General features: G+C 38.0%; 1 protein-coding gene across 1 annotated transcript in view; it reads right to left on the reverse strand.

The window, feature by feature from the left end:
* Positions 1 to 1,832: 1,832 nt before the first annotated feature.
* LOC138825788 (lysosomal acid lipase/cholesteryl ester hydrolase-like) overlaps positions 1,833 to 19,892 on the reverse strand; it is a 29,126-nt gene continuing 11,066 nt past the window's right edge. Inside the window, exons 3-9 of the mRNA XM_070020450.1 lie at positions 11,497 to 11,695; positions 10,229 to 10,338; positions 8,551 to 8,687; positions 7,096 to 7,242; positions 6,096 to 6,167; positions 3,229 to 3,300; positions 1,833 to 2,069 (exon numbers count right to left, since the gene is read on the reverse strand). Coding sequence (XP_069876551.1) covers positions 1,836 to 2,069; positions 3,229 to 3,300; positions 6,096 to 6,167; positions 7,096 to 7,242; positions 8,551 to 8,687; positions 10,229 to 10,338; positions 11,497 to 11,695 — 971 coding nt within the window. The 3' untranslated portion in view covers positions 1,833 to 1,835. The remainder of the gene's footprint in view (positions 2,070 to 3,228; positions 3,301 to 6,095; positions 6,168 to 7,095; positions 7,243 to 8,550; positions 8,688 to 10,228; positions 10,339 to 11,496; positions 11,696 to 19,892) is intronic.

A 19,892-nucleotide genomic window follows, 5' to 3' on the forward strand; every position in this document is an offset into this window, starting at 1 on the left:
AGGAGAAAGAAGGGTTTCCAGGATGACTTATGACCAGGAAGAAGTTTGGCATCCTCCTGGGATGCCACCCTCACTGCATCTCACTCTCTTCTGTGGTCTCATGGAAGATCAGATCAGTGCTACGTCAGCTGCTAGGCCCGCCCAGATGTGACCTGTGCATCTAATTGCATTTAACTAAATGGCATGTCCACTCTTATCACACACATGTGTCATAGATACTGACTCTCTATGTCTCCAGCTCTGTTATTACGCTCAGGATTCACAAAAAGAAATAAGAAATACAGTCTTACTCAAGTTCAGTCTAGAAAGACTATGCATGGCCTCACATCAGTGTTTTGGAGGCCGAAGGCACATGTTAGATTCTAGTTCTAGTGACTTCATGTGTTCAAGAAGGGAGTTGGACAGACAGGTCTTGACTTGTTGTTCTGTTGCCTTCTGAGTTCATTAATGCCTAGACTCTACTCATAACTTCATTATGATGGAACATGCTGATGATGGAGGAATCTGTTTCCAAACAAGGTCTCTTTAGCCTAGATGCCTCTTTTCACTTCTCCATGAGGTTTAAAAACAAAAACAACAACAGCAATGAAAGGATTGCAGAAATGAAGTTCCCAAGGAGGAAGGATTAAGGGGAGAGGAGAAAATCAGAAGTTCTGACAAAAGAAAAAGAATATTCCGACATAAAATAGCACATACACACATACACATAACAAGGCACGCAGGCACACATACACACACATACTTCTTTCAGGCATATGAAGCTGAGTTTTATTGAAAATCTGAAGTGCAATCTTCAAAATGTTACAAATATTATTCTCCTGGAGGCAGTCAAAGACAAGTACTTTTACTGCTATTTGTAAGTACCTATAACAAGAAGATATATCAAATGAAATTCTGTTCCTCAAACAGTAACATAGATGCTACAGGGAGGCAGGTGAACATGGGCTTCATGATGCAAAGCAAGATTATTAAATGTATCACCAAACCACAATGAAAAACAATGAATCCTGAGCTGAGCTGTGATCTGAAATCATTCCTGTGCACTGATTCTATGTGTGAAAATTAACCTGGACACTTCTCATTGGCTTTGGTGTGTTGGACAAGATCGAGCTTAAACGACTAGTTCAGAGTTCATTACTTATGGGAGAAGGGTAATGGTTTAGTCTCTATGCAGAACTTTACTTCAAGTGTATGTTATCAAGTTACTCATAATAATTCAGACTCCATAAATCTTTAAACCATTTATAATTATATAGGTATGTAAAAGTCAGCTTAATCTATATTTGAGGACTCCAGAAAATTATTTTGTTCAGCGTGAACCATTATAGTGAGGATACTACTGGATTTGACAACGTACTTCCTACAAAAAAAACACAGAAAGATTTAATTTGATATATAAGTTCAAGGTAATTACACTGCTAACTTTTCTTTTTAAGAAAAGGTGATAAGAAGTAGGTACATTTTATATTACATTCAACTAAGTCACAGATTATCTATCGAGTATCAACATGACAAATTTCCAAACATGACAATTTGTTCTATGTGAGCATATAAAGGCAACTGTGTAGATTTTAAATTTTGAGGATAGATATTCATAATGACATGGTATCTTTAATAGACTATAAAAATGACAATATAGTTGAGACCCTAACTTCATATACAGCCACAATTAGAAATAAATCTAGCTAGTGTATATGTTTTTAATTCTTTCTATTAGAATCATTCATCTTTAAAATCATGGTATCTTTCATATAAAAGAACAAAAGACCTTAGAAAATAACTACTCATTTTCCAGCAATTAAGCAAACATCCCTTTCTGTGCGTGTCTCTGGCTCTCATTGGTATTTCTTCATCAGATCGATCATTTCATCATATACCCTCTGGGGGGCATTCAAGCCCCAGATAAAGTCAATATGATTGTAATCAGGAATTTCCTTGTGGTACACCAAGTTGGGGATCTGAGTCTGTAAGATATGGACGTCATTGGCATCTGCCAGCCAGTCTCGAACCCCGTTCCAAAAGGCTATTGGCACAGTCATGTCTTTCACATTGTACTTGGGAGGGTGACTCTACAATAAAAAAAAACAAAGGTTTATTATAGTTTTCAAAACTGCAATAACTACATCTCCATTAAACGATGTCCAATGCGTCTGAACTGAGAATAAAAGATTTAATTTTGAAAATTCGTTTAAGTATTCAAGTAGCCATTGCAAAAACAAAATGAAATCTGTAGCTGAGCACTAGTGGTTCACCCCTGTAATCCTGGCTACTCCAAAGTCTGAGATCTAAGGATGAAAGTTCTAAGCCTGGGCTAGAAAGTCCTTGAGAGTATCATCTCTTAATAAGCACCAGAAAAACAGAAGTGATGCTTGGGTTCAAAGTGGTAGAGTGTTATTTTTGAGGAAAAAAGATCAAGGGAAGCATTGTTTTCATGAGATTCAGAGGGAGCAACTGGCCCATGTAAGGGGAGGCTAAGCCAGAGCCTCCTAGTTTCTCCTTTTTGGATGGAAGAGGCAACCTTATTTCCTCATCTTTTTTTTTAATTGTTGGTGGGTTGTGGGGCTTGAACTCAGGGCCTAATGCTGACCTGAGCATTTTTCCCTCAAGGCTTGTGAGTTAGCAATTTGAGCCACAGTGCCACTCTTAGTTTTCTGGTAGTTATTTCAAGATAAAAGTTTTAAAAACTTTTCTTCAAGGAAAGGCTTTGAATCTTGATCCTCTGGTTTCAGACTTTTAATTTTGTAGTATTACAGACAAGAAACATGGCACCAGCTTCTCATCTTTAAGTCAAAGAGAACCGTGTCTAACTCACAGGGATGCTGTGAGAAGGAAATAAGAAAACACAGAACAAGTAGCTCACACACTAGTGTACTTGATGCTTAAAGATGCTAATTCTATCTAAGAGGGGAAGTGCTTACACAATGTCCAAGAACCCACAGCTTGCACACTGGTAATATGCTTGGAACTACTTGAGTCTACAGTGTCTGTGCTCAAGCTCGCTCTGAATAATGTGTGCTTCTTATCTAGAGTCACTCAAAGGATGGAGAGAGAAAGGACAGTCCACAACACCACCTGCAAACCTGTGAGCTTCTGAAGAGGACAGAGGGAAATCAAATACAACTAGGCATTCTTTAGTAGCTAAGCACAGCCACAACCTCAGTAAGGTAGGCTGCTTTCCGAGAGGTGTTATTTGGGGGTTCATTTACTTTTAAAGACAGAAATCTTTACCTGGTTGTAGTGTAGGTAGTTTTTGGCACTGCTTCCCCAGTCAAAGGCTTGTAACTTGTTAACTTTTGAAATCTAAGAAGAAAATAAAACAACAAATTGACATATAAGGGATCACTGTATTAAGCCACGTCATGAGAATTGAGGAACTGGGTTGCCACTGCTCACTAAACTGAAAAGTAGCTGCCCATCTGCCTCAAATGGCTCAGACTTACTCCTTGCAACTCTGGGAGTGCACACACACCCCAGCTCACAGAAATTGGGTCTTTCTGACATAGAGTCTATCAAGTAGCAGTTCAAAACACTCAGAAATGTAGGAGAATGTTGCTGTTAGGATATGTGAAGTAAACAAAAGATGATAAACTGAAATGTGACTGAGGGGGATTGTGAGTGCCTAAAAGAAGAGCATGAGTGAACAACAGGACTTTCAAAGGCCCAGGCCATTGCTTAAATTCTAAGTGAGCTCTGTCAGCATGGTAGGAACAATATGCATTCCAGGGGCTACTCTTCTAAACCACAGCAAACTCTCATATTTAGCCTTCCAGTCTCTACAAGCTAAGAACTTCAGGCCAGGAAATGACTCCTTATAGCTGATCCAAGAGAGGAAGAGATTCAGGTCAGTAAGTGTTAAAGCCATATTTCCAATAGACAGGGCTCTGAGGAAGGAGACCAAATGAGCAATGATGTCACACATGAGCAAATCCCACACTTGCTAAGGTAGAAGAATCTCGTAGACAGGTTTTTCCAAAATACGGATTCTCAGGAACAAAAAGTTCACAAAACAAATACACATACATGAGCTACACAACATAACAAGTCTCAACCAATTGTGATGAGTGAAAAAGCCAGACAAACACATAGTATCTGGCTGCACTAAATCTCTAGAAAATGAAAACTAATCTAAAGTAACAGAAAGCAACATAGCCGTTGGGGTTGGAGGAGAACAGAGGAGAAGGTATTGCAGAAGGGCATAAGGACACTTTGGAGGGCTGATGCTATGTTCACTCTCTTGCAAGTGTACACCTATGGCAAAATGTACCAAGGTGTGTAGTTTGAGGATCACTGTATCATTAAAACTTCAATTATGCTGTTAAAAATAAAAAATACCCCTTCATTTAACTACTTAATAATAAAATTTAATAAAGCAAGTATAAATTCTCCAGGGCAAGTGCATCTGGATTCGTGCATACACAGGAATCTGTTTTTGTTTTAATACTTTTAAGTAATTTTAAAAAGGGGTTTCATTTCAATAATGATTAAAAGTACAATGCATCTTTTTTTTGTCAGTCCTGGAGGTCAATATCAGGGCCTGGGAACTGTCCCTGAGCTCTTTTGCTCAAGGGTAGTGCTCTACCACTTTAAGCCATAGTTCAATGTCTAGTTTTCTGGTGGTTAATTGAAAATAAGAATCTCATGGGAACTTTTCTGCCTAGACTGGCTCTGAACCTTGATTCTTAGGTCTGAGCCTTCTGAGTATCTAGGATTACAATGTGAGCCTCCAGAGCTCAGCAAAAATATATGTTACTCTCTCATTCTATTATTCACCCATAAGTGTCTATTTAAAAACTTGTAATTTTAGACATTAGCATAAACTCAAATCCTATTATTTTACTGCAATATTTTATTTAAAAATGTCCTTTTCAAAAGCAATCCATGCTAGTGCTATAATACAAGCCACTCGGGAGGCTGATATTTAACCACTGCAGTTCAAAATCAAGCTGGGCAGAAAAGTCTATGAGTCTCATCTCTAATTCCAGAGCTGAAAGTCGGACATGGAAGTGTGATTCTAGTGGTAGAAATCCATTCTTAAACTAAAGAAACAAGCATAAGCTAAAGAGACAACTACAAGAATGAGGCCCTGAGTTCAAGCCTCAGTACCAAAACACACACACACACACACACACACACACACACACACACACACACACACACACACACACACACACACACACACACAGAGTGATTCTGCCTGCCTGCCTGCCTGGTGGTTGGAAATTTTGATGTAAAACACTTATGGTACCATCCTTTTAAGCTTAACAGTAACTTGCTTTATATTTAAAAAAAAATTCCCAGGGGGGGGGCGGGAAACTTTTCTAGAGTTGGACATAAGCTCTGACATAATGTTAAGGAAAAGGGGAAAAACGGTAGAAGAAAAATAACCTACTTGTACATCTACTGCTGTGTTAAGGTATATACCAGAATGCAGAGACATCTCCTAACTCTAAATACACATCTCTAAATACACATCTATGAATAACTATAGAACACTTATTACATTAAAAGATAATGCTCCTATTTTGCTAATATATGATCTGGAACAGATCTGGATTACTTCAGTGATAAAAAAAAAAAGAAGCAAAACTATTTGCAAAGTTAGTGATTCCCCACCCTGCTCATGCTTGGTGTGGCTCTGTTACTCACTGACATTCTAAACATATCCTGTCCACAGCTGACTGTTGAAATAGCAGCACCCTATCTCCACTGCTACTCCAAAATCATGCTTTATGAAACAACACAGTAATAAAATAAACCTGGGAATCAATGACAGACAGATGGAGAGGAAGGAAAGAAAAGCAGAAGTAAATAGGTAACTGAGAAGTAAAGAAAGGAGAAGGCAGGGGAAGAGAGGAAGAAGACACAAGACAAACCTCAGAGCTGTTGGATGATCTCACATGTAACATGTGTGCATCATACAGGGAAACACAGACAACACAAACACAGTGACCAGACCAGGAAGGAAACCAGATCAAACTTTTACATAGAATGTCTTTCAGTGTGACAAGCTGGAGAGAGAGGTCCATGGATGGATACTTGCAATTTTCCAACAACTGGATTTTCCCATAAAAAAGCTGCCCTTCTGAAAGGCCTACCTGCCTCCAGTGTAAGAAATCTTGCACAGAAGTTCCAGCAGTACTGTGTGACCAATAGACATCAATTCTTGACTGTACGATAAACATGACAAATTTAAGAATGAAAACAGCTTTAAGGTGATACTGAAAATCAACACATTTTGTTTTTTAAAGAATTAGAAACTACAATCTCAAATATAAGAGATTAGGATGGAAAGAGAATGCTCTGACTATAACTATGTCCTCTAAAATATGAATAAGCATGGAGAGTGTGGAACAATACAGCTTGCAATCATGTGCCAATGTTGATTTTTTCTTTATGCTTTCCTGAACTTGCAAAATTGTAAATGGCAATAAGACTACCTTTATCAATAAGAAAAAAGTGATATTACTCTGAAAAATTCAGACAGCCATTGCTCCTGAATTGTGGTTTTGAGACAAGGTCTACTAAGCAGCCTAGGCTGGCCTCAGACTTATGACCCTTCTGCCTTAGTGTCTCACATCCTGAGCTTACAGGGGGTAGCCACAATGCCTGACTCTTAAAAACTACTTTCAAAATTTAGCATTGTAAAGTGCATGTAGGTTTATAAAGAAAATGTTATTTCTGGCCAAAGACTTGCATTTAATAAAACAAGTAAATACATATGTATCATATATGTACATATATCCACATATATGAATTGTTATATATATGTGTGTATGTGTATATGAAGGTATGAGTGTATATATAATGAAAACTCCAAACTGGGAAACACATATTTGTTAAAAGAAATATGCAAATATAGTGGCTTAAATTGTGGCAGATCCTCATATGCAACGCTCCACAGAAGATTAAAAACAACCCTGAGGACAAATGCATCCATACTCATTTACTGAAAAGCACTTTTGGTCATCTTGAAAGAAAGGCACTTCAGAGCTCTAACAAGGTCATTGCTGTGTCTCCCACATCATCCAAATTAAGCACATTGCAAGATCAAAACCACTGAGTGTTTAACTCTATTCTGAACATAACTATACATACCATATTTAAATTCCTCTCATCAAATCCACTCATGAGAAAAATTAAATTTCCACAAAGTTCCTTCAGAATTGCATGGGTACAAAAATGGATACTCAGCCACTTTGTGACTGGATTCTCAGGATAGAATTCTTTGTGCCCAAGTATGTCCTACAAAATATAAAGCATCCCAAGATTAACTCAGCATTTCCTGCTGGGATGAAGCTTCCACAACTCCCTGCAGAAGCACAGACACACAAATATCCCTCCCAGCAGCCTCAGGAGCAAAATGGAGACTAGTTGATATTCAAGTGAGTACATACAACAAGTATAGATATGTTAGAGACATGGAATTCAGTTTTAAGAGTGAAATAAATAAAATTGAATACATTTAGAACAGACGTTTATAAAGGACAAGAGCCAGGATGCTTGGTCCCAGGGCCAACCCCAATTAGTTTTCTGTGATGAATGGTGGTGACTTCTGGACAGTCAGCACAGGGACTGGTGAGCGCTATCCTAGTCCTGCGTGCATGTACACCAAGATGAGCCACAGAGGGTTTTGTTCCATAAAGATAAAACATGGGTAATGCAAAATGTAACATTTTAATCATTTTTATGTGTTTAGTTGCAGCAACTGTAGTCACACTGTTGTACATCAATCACCATTATCCATTTCCAGAACATTCTCAGCCGCCTACTCTCAAACTCTGTTCCCAGTAATTACACTGTCTCATCCCCATCCTCCTGTTCCCATTGTTGCATGCTTTTATAAGAAAAGCTTTACTGAAGCACAGCCACATTATCTGTTATCATTGGCTATTTTTATTCCACAAGGGTAGAATGCAATTCTTACCAAAAAAAGTACATTACATGCTGCACGATCATATAGTTTCCTTGACAAGATTTCAATTATGTACATGCTTGTATAAATGTATAAGGCATCTAATGCAAGAATTAAGGGGATCTGCTTTCAGAGAGCTTAAAACAACTTCTCTTTACTTCTATATCCTCTGTGACTAGAACTTGGAACTGCAAAGACAGTGGCTGAGGGCTGATGTGTTTGGTGGCCAGGTTGGAGAATATAATTAAACAGCATCTTTATATCATCGTCCTGTGCTGAGGGCTGGGCCTGTGGAAATGGTGCATATCCTGTCTCCTGTCTCCCTTCTACTGTTGTGCAAGAACTCACATCCCTGAATAAAATGCTAGCACCGCTCATGTTTAAATAATATTTCCTCTATAGTGGACAGAGAGCTGGACTAACATGTAAGTTATGAGTACCCACAGCTTCAGTATTCACAAATGCTACTCCTCCAAGGCCCCCAGCCATAGCAAGTAGCGATGAAGGAAAGAAGAGAAACCCATTGTTCTGCTAAGAGCAAACCCAGAGAAGGACAGCAGAGTCTCCCTCCAAGGAGCAGTGCTTCAATCTGAAGAGGAAATCTGTCGGGAAGAGAAAGAGGGGGGCAAGCCGTGTACCTCAAAGATAACTTCGGGGAGGATTTTTAAAATTATCATAGGACTGGAACTGAAAACCAGTGAAACCACAGGAGCCAAGGCATAGAACATTTTGATTTTTTTGGCCAGGTCAGGCATCTGTGAAAATCCAATAAAACCTGTAGGAACAAAAGGGAGATAAGAGGAATTCCATCTTCTAGGACTTTCCTCCTCAGAAAAGACAGGAGAGATCTAGCATCACTGGTTAGGCCCTCCAGAAACAGCCAGAGGAGGGTGCAGAGATACCACCCTGAGGAAGCAGAGCACCTGAAATGGGGCTCTGGTGAGCTACAAACATAGAATTTAATCAAACTGGAAAACATGAGGCATTGCTAAGGGCTTTTATTGAGTCTAAACTTAGACATGCATAGGATGAAATCACGAATGGGAAAACCCCAAAATCTTTCTGTATTCTTTAACAACGTAAACGTAAGTCTATAACATTTCATGAGCTCTGCTCTAAGTCTTTTGAATCCTCTGGCCTTCCCTTCATCCCTAATTTACAGATCCAAAACAGTTCCAAACATTTAGAATTCCCTAGAGTGTCATTCAGCTTTCTCTCTTGTCAGTGCCTGTAACTTGATCTGAGAATGTCACTTTAGAAAACACTGGAGCATCACAAGTAAACTGTCCATTAAAGAAGAATTATAAATGAAGAATGATGTCCAGTCACATTTTACTGAACATGGGAAAATTTAACTCAATATATCAGTAAGACTAAAAGCATTCATAGTTGTCACAGGAGGGTATTGTACAGAGAGCATGTGATATAAAGACAGAATTGTTAGTCACTAATCACAAAGAGGATAATTAATTGAATTATGAGGCTGGTCCTTGGACTTTCACTAGAGAAATTTGCTTGTTACAACAATATGGTTAATTTTTTTTTTTGTCGGTTGTGGGGCTTGAACTCTGGGCCTGGGCACTGTCCCTCAGCTCTTCAGCTCAAGGCGAGCGCTCTACCACTTGAGCTACAGTGCCACTTCCTGTTATAACAATAGACAGTTTGTATTTTCTTTAAATTTTACTATATTTTTTTGCCAAAACATGCTCATTTTATGAGCAGCATAACATAAAATATACATATAGATTTTAAAAATTATAAATAAAGTCTAACCTGTCAGACTTTTATTCTTCTTAAATTTTACCTCATTCCTTTTCCCCCTTCTCTCTCCTTATTTATTTATTTATTTACTTATTTACTCAAATTTTATGTACTGAGGATATCCCAGAGCTTTGTATAAGCTAAACAAGTGATCTATGACTTGGCCACATCCCTAAACCCTCCACTGAACTTTAAACTTAGTCTATCCTGTTATTTCCACTTTGAAGTCTCTGACCTTAGAAAACTTCCATTTCTTCAACCTTCTCACATCCTTATATTGTTTAACAGGAAAAATACATGAGAGGACGTGGCTTAGATTCATTCTTTCAGTTTGAAGAGAACCATATATACTGTAATTAGAAATTTATAGCAATATCTAAATTTCCATATAAAACCAAATATGAAAATCCTTTTGCCCTTCTATGATTTCTTCTTGACATTTTAAAAAGGAACTGTATTTGAACTTTGTGGCTTTCTTATGTTTCTCTTATAAAAACCACCTAAACTCCATAGTATATCCATTCTATCAACTTCCAGTCTTTACTGTATACATACCGATGGTGGTGCCTTGAGAATGACCCACATAATACAACTGCTTTTGGCCAGTTTCATTCAGAATGTAGTCAATGGAAGCTGGGAGATCATATTTTGCCATCTCATCAAAACTAGAATACAAAAATAAACAAACAAACAAGATCTTGTTCATTGAATAGTTGCATAAATACAGAAATACTAAGCTTGGAACTTGAACTATTGTCACATACTGAACTGGAAACACCAGTGCTGAGCTCAGGAAACTGAACTTTACCTAGGATGACAGAACATCCTTGGATTCCATTGCATATGCGCCTCTCAAAAAGAACAATTACCCTAATCTTTCTCTATACCCTCTGCTTGTCTACTTGGTTTCATCCATGTTGCTGCATAAAAATGTAGTTGTTCAGTCACATTTTATTATGTTACTACACCACACTCTCATTGCCCATTTAGAATACTCATCTGTGGCATAGGTAAATTCCAGACTTTCACTATCACAAACAGGTGACAATAAGCATTTTCTGATATATGCCTTTTGGTAAAAGTTCTTATTCATGGATTTCATGTCATCATAGAAACTCTGGTTGTATAAATAGAAGTTAAGACTAGAGATGGCCAGAATTCTGACCTTTGCTAATACCTCCAACATCTAGCTGTAGCACCAAAACAGGTAGGTGGAAGTGGGGTCTGTGTGTGTGTGTGTGTTTGTGTGTTTGTGTGTATGTGTGTGTGTGTGTGTGTGTGTGTGTGGTGTGTCTGTGTGGCTGTGTGTGTAGCATCACAATCAGATGAGCCAAGTGTTCTCATATATTTTACAATAGGCCAGGCTCTGGTCTGTGAGGTTCTTTACCTGTATCTTCTACTATCAGCCTTCCATAAACCTTATGAGATATATGTTCTTCAGTCCATGTCATAAATAATCAGATGCCAGGGTTTATACAATGTATCTTGTGTCATATGACACCGATTGGTGGATCCAGAAGTAAAAACAGAAAAGAGTTTCTGAAAGGAAGAAAAGTGAACATCTGGGAAGTGTGTTTGTGGAGGAGAGAAGAGTAGCTGACTCCAAACTCCCCATACCACAAGGAATGCCAAAATTCGCAGCTGAATGTCATTATGAATGTAGTTGTTTCTCTAATTTAACTTAATATTCATTATTAAATTCCTGGTAAGGTTTACAACTTCAGAGTTATTTATGGAAGGACTCTTCTGCTGAAGTCCTGGGTATCTTTCTGCTTTTTAGGTGTCACAGAAGTGAACTCAAGTCATAATCAACTGCAATGTACCTGAAAGCCCAGAATTCATCCTGAGAAACTGAGAGAGTCTTGTGTTTCCGAGACCACGTGTTTCCTCTACTGTTCCCCATCCACACATCAAAACCAGCATCAGCAAGCATGAATCCCAGGCTGTTGTTGTCCGTGTTTGTAACCCAGTTACTGGAATCGGCTATGAAACCATGCTGAAGATAGACAACTGGTTTGGGAACTGAAAAACATTCATGTTTAGGGATAGAAAGTATAAGTTTCACAACAAACATGATGTCTTGATGAGCACAAAATTGTATAAGAAATACCAAAACAAACAAAGAACTTGAAATAAATTGAAATAGGAGTGAGCCCAGGCACCAGTTGCTCAGGCCTGAAATCGAAGCTACTTAGGAGAAGATCTGAGGATTGCAGTTACAAGTCAGCCTGGACAGAAAAAATCCTTGTCAGATTCTTATCTCCAATGATCCACTCAAAAGCTTGAAGTGGCACTGTTGCTCAAGTTATTGCACTAGTCCTAAGCCCAAAGATGTTCAGGGAGTTAGCCCAGGCCTTGAGTTCATGCACCACACCTGGAAAAAAAATGTATTGAAATGGTATTTTGCATTTGTATAACACTAAAGATATATTTTAAAGAGTGCAAACAAGAAAGAACCAAAATTGAATGTGTGTGTATGTATGTGTGTGTGTATATATGTTCCGGGGGTTGGGGAGACTCAAATTCAAGGCCTAAGTGCTGTCCTGTAGCTTTTTTGCATAAGTCTATTGCTCTGCCAGTTCAGCCATTGCTCTATTTCCAGCTTTCTGTAAGTTAATTGAATATAAGTGTCTATGAATATGTCTTGACATAAAGAATATATACAGGGGCTGGGAAGGTGGATCAATGGTAGAACGCTTGCCTTGCATGCTTGAGGCCCTGGGTTTGATTCCTCAGCTCCACATAAGCAAAAAGAAAAAAGCCGGAAGTGGCGCTGTGGCTCAAGTGGTAGAGCATTAGCCTTGAGCTGAAGAGCTGAGGGACAGCGCCCAGGCCCAGAGATCCTGCCCCACGACCGGACACCCCCCAAAAAAAGTTTATATACAAAAGGGGTGGGGATATAGCATAGAGGAAAAGAACTTGCCTAGCAAATGCACCATCTTAGGGTCAATCCCATTACCAAAAATAAAAGACCAAAAATATAAACATATATACAAAAGTTAAAAAGCTATGAACATTTTTTGTGATTAGGTTGGCTGTAATTTTAAAGCTATCTAAAGATTTTTGTAATATTTAAGATTAACACAATAACATAAAATGAGTTCCTCATTCTCTATTAAAATAACTGCTTGTGTATTATTAACCTTATCAAGAATTGAACAAACACACACACACAAATACACCAAGAACAACACTACCTAAGTAGTAACTAGGGCAGAGATCACTTTTCTATTCATGTCTAGAATCTTTAAATGGTCACATTCAACTGACTAAATATCAAAAACTGTAATGCTAATTGTTGCTGTCTAGTATTACTGTTTCTCAAGTATATAACTGCTTCAGGTATAAAGCTAAAAAGCCATTACCACATCAAGCAGGTGCCCTCTGAATTAATGGTACCACACCAAACAGGCTTGCACCCATGTAACAGGTTTAATGACATCTATAATGCTGTTGATCTTAACTAGTGTTGTAAAATACTACCTGCAGCAAAAATGACTAGATTACTGAATCAGTTATTGTTTAAACTTTCACCATGGCTACTCTTAAGTCTTTTGCCATTGCAGATTTTATCCTCCTTTGTAACATCAGAAGTTATCTATATATAAGGTTAACTTAGCTTAGGGAAGTCTTACTTGGCTGATATTTCTGTTGCTTAAGTGTTGGGCCACTTTTGTGTTTTACTGGCACAGGCTCACACTTGAACTGCCACTTACCCCCTCCACCATGGGATCAAATCTAATAGGTAAATATCTCGCTAGCCATAAAGACCAACTGAGATATCTGATCCCAACAATAAGAAAAATAAAAATAACCCTCCGGAAACAAACTTTATCCTGACAATGAGAGGTGATTTTGTCAGATGGCAAGTGGAGTCACATGTGCTTGCTCTTTTTTTTTTTTTGTGAAAATACCGTACAGAGGGGTTACAATTACATGGGCAAGATAATGAGTACATTCCTTATCAAGTATTGTAGCCTCCTCCTTTGTTTCCTCTTCCCATCCCTTCCCATTCTTCCCCCTAACCCCCAGACAACTCATTCCCCCACCCCCGACCCAAACTTGTAAAGTTGGTTTTCAACATAACGACTTGTACATCTCATTGTTGCAATGGGTCCACCTGTATCCCTATTTAAACGATTTCTTTTCCCCTTCCCCTCCACAAATTATAACAACATCAATACAGTAAAAGCAGGGGTTATACCATGGGGAAGGGACATACAAAGCATCAAAGAAATAATCTTATAAATGTGTTAGAAACATTCAGAAGAAAGAAAAAAAAACATGAGTCCATATCTTAGGGTTCATTTCCCTAACATCACATTATCTAAACTTTTCTGCTTGTCTCAGACATATATTAGTTATTGCAAATAAGGGAAACCATGGGACCTATGTTTCTTTGGGCCTGGCTTACTTCACTTAATATAATTTTTTCCAAGCCTTTCCATTTCCTAACAAATGGGGCAATGTCATTCGTTCTGATGGAGGCAGAGAATTCCATTGTGTATATGTACCACATTTTCTTGATCCATTCAACTACTGAGGGGAATAGAGGTTGGCTCCATATCTTAGCTACAGTAAATAATGCTGCAATAAACACAGTCGTGCTGGTAGCTTTAGTGTGGTCTTGTTTGTGAACATTTGGGTAAATACCCAAAACTGGGATTGCTGGGTCATAAGGGTGCTGTATGTGGAGTCTTTTGAGGAAACACCATACAGCTTTCCAAAGTGGTTGAACAAGTTTACATTCCCACCAACAATGCACTAAGGTTCCCTTCTGCCCTCATCACCTGCAGCATCTGTTGTTATTAGAGTTCTTGATTTTAGCCATTCTAACTGGGGTGAGGTGGTATCTCAATGTTGTTTTAATTTGCATTTCTTTTATGGCTAGGGAGGTTGAGCATTCTTCATGGGTCTATTGGCCATCCTTCTTTCCTCTTCAGAGACGTTTCTCTTTAAGTATTTAGCCCACTTAATTTATTGGGCCGTTGTTTCTTTGAAGATTTGTTGTTGGGGGATTTAATTTTTTGAGTTCCAGGTATATTTTTTATATGAGACCCTTGTCCGTTGTAAGACTAGTGAAGATCTTCTCCCAACCCGTGGGCTTTGTGTTGATCTTGCTAGCTATGTCCTTTGCCATGCAGAAGCTCTGCAATTTCATGCAATCCCATTTGTCCAACCTTTCTTTGATTTGTTTTGTTTCTGGGTCTCTATTAAGAAAATTTTGGCCTGTGCCAACAAGACCTAGGGTTTCTCCTATTCCATCCTGAAACGTTTTCAGAGTATCTGCTTTGACTTTGAGGACTTTGATCCATTTGGAGTTGATTCTGGTGCAGGGTGATAAATAAGGATTTAGCTTTAGTGTTCTACAAGTAGTTAACCCATTTTTCCAGCACCATTTACTGAAGAGGCTGTCTTTCTTCCATTCTATTTTTTCAGCTCCCTTATCGAAGATTAGATGGTTATAGGACTGTAGGTTCATTTCTGGGTTTTCAGTCCTATTCCATTGATCCTGAGGTCTGTTCTTATGCCAGTACCAAGCTGTTTTGATTACTATGGCTTTATAGTAGAGTTTGAAATTTGGTATTGATATTCCTCCAGTAATGTTCTTTCTGTTGAGGATCGTTTTTGCTATTCGGGGTCTTTTATTGTTCCATATGAATTTTTGGATTGCCTCTTCTATTTCCTTGAAGAATGAGGTTGGAATTTTGATAGGTATCTCATTGAATTTGTAGATAGCCTTTGGAAGTATTGCCATTTTCAGCATGTTGATCTTTCCAACCCAGGAGCATGGGAGTTTTTGCCACTTTCTAAGTTCTGTTTTGATTTCCTTTTTCAAGTTTTTAAAGTTTTCATCATAGAGGTCCTTCACTACTTTGGTTAAGTTAATTCCCAGGTATTTTATTTTTTGTGGGGATATTACGAATGGAATTGCTTTCCTAATTTCAGCCACACTTTTCTCATTGATGCCATACAGAAAAGACATTGATTTTTGAGGGTTAATTTTATACCCTGCTACTTCACCAAACTTTTAAATCAGCTTGAGTAATTTGGGAATGGAATCCAAGTTATTCTTTAAATACAAGATCATGTCATCTGCAAAGAGGGAGAGACTTACTCCTTCTTTCCCTATTTGGATCCCCTTTATGTTTGCATTGTGTCTTACTGCTGTAGCTAGGCATTCTAATACTAGCTTGAAGAGAAGTGGAGAGAGGGGACATCCTTGTCTTGTTCCTGAGATAAGAGTAAATAGCTTTCGTTTTCACCATTAAGTATAATGCTGGCTGTAGATTTGTAATATACAGCCTTTATTGTATTGAGGAATGTTCCATAGATTCCTAATTTTTCCAGAGCTTTCATCATAAAGGGGTGTTGGATCTTGTTAAATGCTTTTTCTGCATCTATTGATATTACAATGTGGTTCTTATCCTTGCTCCTATTGATGTGATGAATCATATTAATTGTTTTGCATATATTGAACCAGCTTTGCATCCCTGAAATGAATCCTGTTTGATCGTGGTGTATGATTTTTTGGATGAATTTTTGAAGTTGATTGGCCAAAATTTTGTTGATAAGTTTTGCATCAATGTTCATCAAAGAAATGGGTCTATAGTTCTCTTTCTTTGATGAGTCCCTGCCTGGTTTTGGGATGAGGGTTATGATGGCTTCATACAATGTGTTCAGTAGTGAACTTTCTCTTTCAATTTCATTGAAGAGTTGGAGGAATATTGGTGTGAGCTCTGCTTTGAAGGCCTTGTAAAGTTCTGCTGTAAAACCATCTGGTTCTGGGCTTTTCTTAGATGGGAGGTCTCTTATTGCTGTTTCTATTTGAATGCTTGATATGGGCCTGTTAAGATGGTTTAACTCATACTGGTTTAGTTTCAGCATATTGATATTTGCTAGGAAAAGGTCCATTTCTGCCAAGTTCTCAAACTTATTAGCATAAAGGTTTGAGAAGTATTCCCTTATAATGTTCTGAAACTTGGTTGTTTCTGTGGTGATGTTTCCATTCTTATCTCTCAGTTTATTTATTTGGGTGTGTTCTCTTCTTTTTCTGATAAGATTTGCTAAGGGTCTGTCAATTTTGTTAATTTTTCCAAAGAACCAACTCTTTGCTTTCTTGATTCTTTCTATAGTACATTTGGATTCTAATTCATTTAATTCTGAATTAATTTCAATTATTTCTTTCTGTCTACTGGACTGGGGTTTAGCTTGCTGCTCTTTTTCAAGGAGGCTCAGATGTCTCATTAAATTGTTGGTTTCAGATCTCTCCAATTTGTTGATGTAGGAAGCCAGAGCTATAAACTTGCTCCTGAGTACTGCCTTTTCTGTGTCCCAGAGGATCTGGTAATTTGTGTGCTCATTTTTGTTGAATAGCATGACCATTTGCATTTCCTTTCTAATCTCTTCCATGACCCACCCATAATTCAGCAGTGTGTTTTTCAGCCTCCATGTGTTACAGGACTTTCTTTGGTGGCTTTTGGTGTTGAGTTCTAATTTTATTCCCTTGTGGTCAGAGAGAATGCAAGGTATAACTGCAATGTTTCTGAATTTGGACAAGTTTGCTCTGTGGCCTAAAATGTGGTCTATATTAGAAAATGTCCCATGTGCTGCTGAGAAAAATGTGCATTCTGATGCTGCTGGGTGAAATAATTGGATAGATCTGTTAAATCTAGTTGATCTATGCAGTTGTTTAGATCTGTGGTTTCTCTCTTGACTGTTTGCTGAGTTGATCTATCTATTGGGGAAAGTGCTGTCTTAAAGTCCCCAACAATTAATGTCTTAGATCTATGTGGGATTTGAGGGAAAGTAGTATTTCTTGGATAAATTTGGGTGCTCTGTTGTTTGGCAAATAGATATTTAGAATTGTAATATCCTCCTGAAGGAGAGATCCCTTAATTAGTATGTAGCAACCTTCTTTATCTCTTCTCATTAATTTTAATTTGAAGTCCATTTTATCTGACATTAGGATTACAACTCCTGCCTGTTTATGGGGGCTGTTTGCTTGGTAGATTTTGCTCCAGCCTTTCACATTGAAAATGTGTTTGTTTTTATGGGAAAGATGTGACTCCTGAAGGTAGCATATAGAAGGATCTTGTTTTTAATCCAACTAGACAGTCTATGTTGCTTAATTGGAGAGTTAAGTCCGTTAATGTTGAGAGATAGGACTGAGCAGTATTTGGGAGTTCCTGCCATTTTATGCACTTTCTTGGGGGCTGCTACAACTGGGTTCTTCCTATGGTTCTTGGATTCTCAGATTGGGTGTGGTTTCTTGGCCTTTATTGTGGTCTTGTTGGTTTTCTATGTGTAGGACATCTTTAAGAATCTTTTGTAGGGCTGGTTTGGTGGAGATATATTGTTTCAATTTTTCTTTCTATGGACGGTTTTTATTTGACCTTCGGTTATGAAGGAGAGTTTAGCTGGGTACAGTATTCTTGGTTGATAGTTGTTTGTCTTTAGGGCATGGCATACATCATTCCAGGCTCTTCTTGCTTTGATTGTCTCTGCTGGTAAGTCTGAGGTGATTCTCATTGGCTTCCCTTTATAGGTGATTGACCTTTTCTCCTTGAGAGCTTCAGGGATCTTTTCCTTGGTCTGAATTGATCCTGTGTGGATTATAATGTGATGGCAGGATGTCCTATTCTGGTCTGGTCTATTTGGAGTTCTAAAAGCTTCTTGTATCTGAATAGGCTTATCTTTTTGCATGTTTGGGAAGTTCTCTGCTAGGATCCTGTTAAACAAATTTCCTAGTCCATTAACTTCTGTTTCTAGGTGCTCCTCTACACCCATTATCCTCAGATTAGGCCTTCTGAAGGTGTCTTCCAAGTGTTGAATAGATCTATCATATTTCTTGGATTTGTCTTGGATGGTTGTATATTCTTTCTCTATAATATCTGGGCTGTCTTCAATCCCTGAGATTCGATCTTCTGCATGATCTAACCTGCTGTCTAGTCTTTCTACTTTATTTTTTCTTTCTTTTCCTTCTAATTGGTCAGCTTTGATGGCTTCAAATTCCTTGTTGGAGCTTTGTTTTATATCTTGTATGAACTTCTTTACTTCCTTAGTTTGTTTGTTCAGTGTTTATTCTGAAATCACTTAGTTGATTGGTTATGTTTTCCTTGGACTCCCATTCCTTCTGTTGCGTTCCATTCAGCATTCCCTTTGTGGTCTCCCTGACTTCCTTCAGCTCTCTGTTAATGGATTCCATGAATGCCTTTAGTGATCTTTGTGTATTCTCATCCTGCTCTCTAAATTCCTGTAGTTCTCTTTGCTTAGCTTCCTCACATTCACACAATTCCTGTAGTTCTTTTTGAGTGCTCTCAGCCTGCTCATGCCATTCCTGACTTTCTCTTTGAGTGTTCTCAAGCTGCTCACACAATTCCTGAACCAATTTTTGAGTACCTTCCTCACGCTCATGATATTCCTGTATTAAACTTTGGTTTGCCTTCTCTCTCTCCCTATCATGCTCATACAGAGTCCTTTGTAGGTTTTCAATCTTTTCATTTACCATGTTTACCAGCAGTGGTTGTATAGCTATTTGGGAACTCTCCTCTGGATTATTCATTATCTTTTCTGTCCCCTGATTATCATGAGTGGGAGTTGAGATACACAGACTTGCAATTTTTCTTGTGTTTTTCCAGCTTACTCTGCCCATTTGGGATGAAAGTAACACCAGTTTTGTACTAGAACATCATTTTAAGGCAAGCATCAACCAAAGTCTGTAGTTGCACAGTCAAAAGTCTGCATATACAATCTAGTTCAACAGATATATCTATTTAACATCAAACAACTATATATTAATGGGCTACAAACCCTAAAGAAGAATTTGGCAAACCAGAAATTATTAGGCTTAGGTAGAGATGTGGGTAAAAATAGGAATAGAGGGATGTGGAAAGGCAGAGGGAGAGTTAACTTAACTAAGTCCTAATCTCAAAGTGGGAAAGAGGTTGGATATAATGAAAGTGGAGAGAGAGAAAAAAAAGAAGAAAGAGAAAAAAAGAGATGAGAAAATAGAAAAGCAAAAATTAAAAATTAAAAAGTGCAACGCTTAAAAATTATGCAAATCTGAAAACGAAATGTTCAGAGAAGAATGTGAATAGAATGAGAGAAGGGGAGAGATACAAAGGAGAAGTGAAAAACTTAAAAATAAAAATGCTTAAAATATTATATAGGTATAAAGAGGTAGAACTGCTATTAAGGAATTTAAGTCTAAGAGGTT

The sequence above is a fragment of the Dipodomys merriami genome, unplaced genomic scaffold, assembly GCF_024711535.1.
Source record: "Dipodomys merriami isolate MVZ:Mamm:240054 unplaced genomic scaffold, mDipMer1.0.p SCAF_14, whole genome shotgun sequence".
Classification (NCBI taxonomy): Eukaryota; Metazoa; Chordata; class Mammalia; order Rodentia; family Heteromyidae; genus Dipodomys; species Dipodomys merriami.